This window comes from Hylobates moloch, unplaced genomic scaffold, assembly GCF_009828535.3.
Source record: "Hylobates moloch isolate HMO894 unplaced genomic scaffold, HMol_V3 SCAFFOLD_2353, whole genome shotgun sequence".
Lineage (NCBI taxonomy): Eukaryota > Metazoa > Chordata > Mammalia > Primates > Hylobatidae > Hylobates > Hylobates moloch.
The window spans coordinates 1-7,944 of record NW_026654628.1 but is presented as its reverse complement, the minus strand read 5'-3'; the positions used below and the strand labels follow the sequence as shown (position 1 = coordinate 7,944).

The window sequence follows — 7,944 nt, the reverse complement described above, 5'->3', positions numbered from 1 at the left end:
TCTGTCTCAAAAAAAAAAAAAAGGCCGGGGGAGGTGGCTCATGCCTGTAATCCCAGCACTTTGGGAGGCCGAGACTGGTGGATCATGAGGTCAGGAGATCAAGACTATCCTGGCTAACACGGTGAAACTCCGTCTCTACTGAAAATACAAAAAGTTAGCTGGGTGTGGTGGCAGGTGCCTGTAGCCCCAGCTACTCGGTAGGCTGACGCAGGAGAATGGCGTGAACCCGGGAGGTGGACCTTGCAGTGAGCCAAGATCACGCCACTGCACTCCAGCCTGGGCAACAGAGCGAGACTCTGTGTCAAAAAAATAAATAAATAAATATTTTCTAAGAACTTTATTTCAATAGGATCATTTTATTTTATTCAACTCCGCAACTGTTGACAGTTGTATGTGTTTTCCTTTTATGACTTTGATAGGTGTTATGTTTTGTATTTGGCTAATGTTCTCTGTGCTCCTTCCCTTGTGTCCTGCTTAGCAAAAGATACAGATATTGTGGATGAAGCCATCTATTACTTCAAGGCCAATGTCTTCTTCAAAAACTATGAAATTAAGGTAAATTACAGAGCTTTTAATATTTAACTTAGTTTTCTCATAGGGATAATACTAACCTTGCTATCCAGGTTGCTGTGAGGAGAAAATAAAATGAAATCAGCATGTAATTTTTAAACTCGAGAGCAGTGCTTAATGTTAGCTTTTGTATAAATATTAGTTTCTCTTTTTTTCCTCCAAATTCTATACTGGGGTTGGCAAACTCTAACCTGAGGGCCACATTTGGCCCACTGCCTGTTTTTATAAATAAACCTTTATTGGAACACGGCCACAACCATTTGTTTCTGTATTATCTATAGTTACTTTCACACCAAAACAGCAGAATTGAGTAGTTGTGACAAAGACTATATGGCCCACAAAGCCTAAAAATACTGCCTACCTTTTACAGAGAAAATTTGCCAACCCCTTGCTAGAAATATCTTTATATATTCAGCATTAGTTAAGCAGCACCTACTATGTGCCAGCCTTTTGTTTTGTTTTGAGACAGCGTCTTGCTCTGTCACCCAGGCTAGAGTGCAGTGGCACAATCACAGCTCACTATACCCTCAACCTCCTGGGCTCAGACAGTCCTCCTGCCTCAGCCTCCCAGGTAGCTGGAACTACAGGCACGTGCCACCATGCCTGGCTAATTTTTTGTAGAGACACGGTTTCACCATGTTACCCAGGCTCGTCTTGAACTCCTGGGCTCAAGCAGTCTGCCCATCTTGCCCTCCCAAATTGCTGGGATTACAGGCATGAGCCACCACAACCAGCTAAGCCCTGTGTTTTTGTTTAGGACTAAATCCACAACCAAAAAGTCCTATGTGCTGTGTTATTTTTTATGTACTTCTGTGTCCTGGACCTGAGATAGAGAAATGAAGACACTTGAATGACCTTGAATCTTCCTTGAACCACTCTCTCTCCTGCTCTTATTTCCTGTGAGGAGGATGGTCAGGGGAAGGTAGAAGCAGGAGACCAAAAAGGAGATGGGAAAATGAAAACCAGAAATGTTCTCTGCACTCCTGCTGTGAGCAAGTGACAAGGAATATCAGCAAATTTCCTTGATGGTATTCTAAAATATGGAATTTCTTTTTTTTTTTTGAGACTGAGTCTTGCTCTGTTGCCGAGGCTGGAGTGCAGTGGCGCGATCTCAGCTCACTGAAACTCCGCCAACCGGATTCAAGCAATTCTGCCTCAGCCTCCCAAGTAGCTGGAACTACAGGCACGTGCCATCACACCCGGCTAATTTTTTGTATTTTTAGTAGAGACAGGGTTTCACTGTGTTAGACAGGATGGTCTCGATCTCCTGACCTCATGATCCGCTCACCTCAGCCTCCCAATGTGCTGGGATTACAGGCGTGGGCCACCACACCCGTCCTTTTTTTTTTTTTTTTTAATTTGAGACAGAGTCTTGCTCTGTTGCCCAAGCTGGAGTGCAGTGGTACAGTCTTGACTCATTGCAACCTCTGCCTCCTGGGTTCAAGCGATTCTCCGGCCTTAGCCTCCCTAGCAGCTGGGATTACAGGCGCACACCACCATGCCTGGCTAATTTTTGTATTTTTAGTAGAGACGGTGTTTCGCCATGTTGCCCAGGCTGGTCTCAAACTCCTGGGCTCAAGCAGTCCACCCACCTCAGCCTCCCAAAGTGGTGGGATTACAGGTGTAAGCCACTGTACCTGGCCTAAATTTGTGTAAAATTTGACCCAAAGTCCATGCCACATTGGATCAACATTCATTTGTCTTCTCCACATTTTCTTTTTGGTTAGGTCAAGACATTGAGATTATGGAGTTCTTTGGGAGCAAGTCAAATGTGAAATAGTTGCTTCCTCCTTTAGAGTAATGAATATTTCTGTTCTCGGCAGAGACCCTGAAGTGAAAGGGTTTTAAAAAATTAGCCAACCATATGGAGCAGTTCAGGCTTTCCAGGCAGCTTTGTTACTTCTTCCTATACAGTGAGGGGCTGTTGACACAGATCCTTGGGAACCCCGGGGCAAGGGGAGCCGAGAAAAACAAGAGAGAGCAGCCACTCAGCCGAGCGTGGTGGCTCATGCTTGTAATCCCAGCACTTTGGGAGGCTGAGGTGGACAGATCACTTGAGGTCAGGAGTTCTGACCAACCTGGCCAAACCCCGTCTCTACTAAAAATAGAAAAATTAGCCAGGCGTGGTGGCGGGCACCTGTAATCCTAGCTACTCGGGAGGCTGAGGCAGGAGAATTGCTTGAATCTGGGAGGTGGAGGTTGCAGTGAGCTGAGATTGTGCCACTGCACTCCAGCCTGGGCAACAGAGCAAGACTCCGTCTCAAAAAAAAAAAAAAAAAAAAGAGCAGCCGCACAGCTCAGAGTGGGGCTTGTGCCTTCCTCCCAGGGGCAGACGGAAGAGGAGACTGAGGAGACTGTGCATTTGGAGAATGGGAGTTTTGATGTGATAGTGGCTGTCCTACCACTGCGTTCAGCAGATAATCAGAAGACAAAGATGGAATTCATACATTGCACATCATTGTTATGTTTTGATAACTGTTTTTAAGTCTTCTTTTTCTCCCTGTAGAATGAAGCTGATAGGACCTTGATATATATAACTCTCTACATTTCTGAATGTCTAAAGAAACTCCAAAAGGTAATTAAACTTGGATGATTGTATATCAGGAAAACAAATTGCTGAGAGGCATTTACCCTTCCAGTCATCTGGGATTTGTTGAGACTTTAAAGACAAGTAGAAAATATTTCCTCTGACTTACAGCATGGACTTAAGAGAAAAATTTGAATTTAGTTCTCTGAACCTGTGGTATAATTGACTGACACAAAGATAAAAGTAATGGTGTTTTGAGCCTTTGAATATATTTTCTCAAGTCAGAAATCTTGACAGAGGAATTCCTTTTAAGCCCTTGGCTCAAGGGTTCTTAACCTGGGGTCCAAGGATAGAATTCTTCTTTTCCCTGTAAAATATGTGTGTGTGTGTGTATGTGTGTGTGTGTGTGTGTGTGTGTGTGTGTATATATATATATATATTTTTTTTTTTTTTTTTTTTTTTCAGTGCAATTCCAAAAGCCAAGGTGAGAAAGAAATGTATACACTGGGAATCACTAATTTTCCCATTCCTGGAGAGCCTGGTTTTCCACTTAACGCAATTTATGCCAAACCTGCAAACAAACAGGAAGATGGTAAGAACAGGTCTCTGTCCTCATTCTGTGACACAAGAAGATTTTCTCCATTTGACTTCCTGCCACCCCTCCTTTTCTTGCCTTGATTCATGTACAGATTGAGAGTGAAATCTTAGGAAGTACATTATCTTATTAGTCACTCTCACAAACGATTCTTGGCAACAAGGATGACATGCAGAAAATCTTTTGAACAAAAACAACTGTAGTTATAAAACTATTTGGACTGTCATTTCTATTTTGTATCCTGTTCAAATGTATAAAAATGTATTACCACAGTGAGCATCCAGACCTGCAGCCAGTACATTTGGGATGTATTTGCAAATACAGTTTTTTAAATTGTTCTGTTTTAGAAGTGATGAGAGCCTATTTACAACAGCTAAGGCAAGAGACTGGACTGAGACTTTGTGAGAAAGTTTTCGACCCTCAGAATGATAAACCCAGCAAGGTAAGACCCTCTTCTTGCCTGCTTAATTGGTAAATCACCTTTTATCCCATAGCCACCATTGAACACACTAAGGTCTTCCATTGCAAGAATATTTTTAATTTCTGCATTGCAATGTTGCTTAACTTCCAGTATATGTCTAGTATGTAATATGAGTTCACTGAATCACACTAAATAATGAATTGCAGGCCGGGCGCAGTGGCTCACGCCTGTAATCCCAGCACTTTGGGAGGCCAAGGCGAGCAGATCACTTGCGGTCAGGAGTTCGAGACCAGCCTGGCCAACATGATGAAACCCCATCTCTACTGAAAATACAAAAAATTAGCCAGGCGTGGTGGCACGCACCTGTCATCTCAGCTACTCAGGAGGCTGAGACAAGAGAGTCACTTGAACCCAGGAATGGAGGTTGCAGTGAGCCAAGATCATGCCATTACACTCCAGCCTGAATGACAGAGTGAGACTTTGTCTAAAAAGAGTTTATGGCCGGGCACAGTGGCTCAGGCCTGTAATCCCAGCACTTTGGGAAGCCAAGGCAGGCAGATCATGAGGTCAGGAGATTGAGACCATCCTGGCTAACACGGTGAAACCCCGTCTCTACTAAAAAATACAAAAACTTAGCCAGGCGTGGTGGCGGGCACCTGTAGTCACAGCTACTGGGGAGGCTGAGGCAGGAGAATGGCATGAACCCGGGAGGTGGAGCTTTCAGTGAGCCAAGATCGCACCACTGCACTCCAGCACTCCAGCCTGGGCGACAGAGCGAGACTCCGTCTCAAAAAAAAAAAAAAAAAAAAAGAGTTTATAAGAGATTCCAGACTAATGTGAAATTTTATTATTAAATAAATGCAAATTCGATTGTAATTTGACCCCCACTATTCATTCTGTGTTGTTCTCTTGTTAGTGGTGGACTTGCTTTGTGAAGAGACAGTTCATGAACAAGAGTCTTTCAGGACCTGGACAGTGAAGGGAGCCCGGGCAGCCACCGTCTCCAGAGCCCTGGGCAGCATTTTCCAGCAAGATGTATACAATCTTTTGCCTTTATTTCATAAAGCTTTATACAGAAGAGAGAAGAGCGTGTCTTTACTTGAAAAACTCTTGATCAAGAATTTGGGTGGGAGAAAAGAAAGTGGGTTATCAAGGGTGATTTGAAATTTTCTGCAGCATTAAGCTGGCACTTAATAAGAATAAGTAATAATAAAGAAATTTCTAACATTCCGTGTCAGAAAAACTTTATTGCCTGTCTTTGACATTCACTTACAATTTGTTTTGAGATAAAATTCACATTCCATAATGCCCTTTTAAAGTGTACAATTCACTTTTTTTAGTATATACATGAAGTTTTGCAACCATCACCACTAAATCCAGAGCATTTTCATCACCCCAGTGTAGTGAACCTGCACTCTTTAGCAGCCACCCCACATTCCTCCCCAAGCCCCCTGTCCCTCCCACCCCTCCTCCCAATATTAATGTACTTTCTGTCTCTGTGGATTTGCTTATTCTGGATAATTCATGTAAATTGAATTTTTTATACAACATGTGGCCTTTTGTGTCCAGCTTCTTTGACTTAATGTTTTCAAATTCACCCATGTTAGAGCATATATCAGTGCTTTCTTTTCTTTTTCTTTTTTTTTTCTTTCTGTGTATATGTACGAAACAAAATATACTAATACAGCCAGGCGCAGTGGATCACGCCTGTAGTCCCAGCACTTTGGGAGGCCCAGGCAGGCGGATCACCTGAGGTCGGGGAGACTAGCCTGACTAACATGGAGAAACCTGGTCTCTACTAAAAATACAAAAAACAGCCAGGCCGGGCGCGGTGGCTCACGCCTGTAAATCCCAGCACTTTGGGAGGCCCAGGCGGGTGGCTCACCTGAGGTCAGGAGTTTGAGACCAGCCTGACCAATATGATGAAACAATGTCTCTACTAGAAATACAAAAACTAGCCAGGCATGGTGGCATGCGCCTGTAATCCCAGCTACTCGGGAGGCTGACACAGGAGAATCACTTGAACCCGAGAGGCAGAGGTTGCAGTGAGCCGAGATCGCACCATTGCACTCCAGCTTGGGCAACAAGAGCGAAACTCCATCTCAAAAAAAAAAAAAAAAACCCAGCTGGGCGTGGTGACGCATTCCTGTAATCCCAGCTACTCAGGAGGCTGAGGCAGGAAAATCGCTTAAACCCGGGAGGCAGAGGTTACGGTGAGCTGAAGGTTGCGGTAGGCTGAGATCGCGCCATTGCACTCCAGCCTGGGCAACAAGAGCTAAACTTCGTCTCAAAAAAAAAAAAAAACGGCCAGCGCGGTGGCTCACGCCTGTAATCCCAACACTTCGGGAGGCCGAGGCGGGTGGAACGTAAGGTCAGGAGAATCGAGACCATCCTGGCTAACACAGTGAAACCTCTGTCTCTACTAAAAAAATACAAAAAGCCAGGTGTGGTGGCAAGCGCCTGTAGTGCCAGCTACTCAGGAGGCTATGGCAGGGGAATGGCGTGAACCTGGGAGGCAGAGCTTGCAGTGAGCTGAGATTGCACCACTGCACTCCAGCCTGGGCAACAGTGAGACTCCAAATCAAAAAAAAAAAAAAAAAACCTAGAGTTTATGGTAGTACTTGAATGATTAGAGTATTTGCATTTTGGTTTTACGGGTGAATATATAATTTTAATATATGGGTTAAATGCTCTTGAGCATCTGTTTAAAGACTTGAATTACAAGCTAGCTAAATACCACAGTTCACATAGCCAAAGGTATGGATATGTGAAAACCTACTCCATAGATAAACAGAAGGACAGTCCTGAAGCCAAAAGAGTGGTGGTGTTGTGTTGTGGGGGTTTTGTTTGTTTGTTTGTTTAATTAAAATTTATTTCTTTGTCTGTTTTTGAAACAGAGTATCACTATTGCCCAGGCTGGAGTGCAGTGGCATGAACACGGCCCACTGCAGCCTCGACCTCCTGAGCTCAATCTTCTCACCTTAGCCTCCGCAGTAGCTGGGACTACAGGCACACATCACCTGGCCCAGCTAATTTTGTATTTTTTGTAGAGATGGTGTATCTTGTTTTTTTGTGTTTTTTTGTTTTGGTTTGGTTTGTTTTTTGCTTTTTTTTTTTTTTTTTTTTTTTTTTGAGACAGAGTCTCTGTCTCCCAGGCTGGAGTGCAGTGGTGCAATCTTGGCTCACTGGAACCTCCCCCTTCCAGGTTCAGGCTATTCTCCTGCCTCAGCCTCCTGAGTAACTGGGATTACAGGCTTGTGCCACCACACCTGGCTAATTTTGTATTTTTAGTAGAGATGGGGCTTCACCATATTGGCCAGGCTGGTCTCAAACTTCTGACCTCAAGTGATCCACCCACCTCAGCCTCTCAAAGTCCTGGGATTACAAGTGTGAGTCACGGTGCCCAGCAAGACAAGGTTTTACTGTGTTGTCCAGGCTGGTCTCAAACTCCTGGACTCAAGTGATCCACCCACCTCAGCCTCCCAAACACTGGGATTACAAGCATGAGCCACTGCACCTGTCCTAAATTAAAATTCTTAACCCAGAATCAGAGTTTTGGTGTTTGGGTTGGAACTTCTGCCACAGGGGTTACAGACACGTCAGAAAGGAGAGAAAGCCACCCTGATTCATTTCAAGATCACAGGTTTGGGGCCAGGCCTGGTGGCGAGAGGTCGAGGCTGCTGTGAGCCATGATCGCACCACTGCGCTCCAGCCTGGGCGACAGAGTTGAGACCCTGTCTCAAAAAACAAAAAAAAGTTTTGTTTTAAACATATCACCACGTTGGCCAGGCTGGTCTTGAACTTCTTTTTTTTTTTTTTTTTTTTTTTTTT

The 7,944-nt window shown here is 44.2% G+C and overlaps 1 protein-coding gene across 1 annotated transcript; it reads left to right on the top strand.

Annotated features, from left to right (window-relative positions):
• Positions 1-384: 384 nt before the first annotated feature.
• LOC116464951 (actin-related protein 2/3 complex subunit 3-like) lies at positions 385-5,344 on the top strand (the record flags this gene model as incomplete). Its single annotated transcript, XM_032148180.2, has 5 exons — positions 385-555; positions 3,077-3,145; positions 3,563-3,689; positions 4,040-4,134; positions 5,030-5,344. Coding segments are annotated over 5 exons (525 nt in total), but the record flags the coding sequence as incomplete, so codon positions are not given.
• Positions 5,345-7,944: the final 2,600 nt, after the last annotated feature.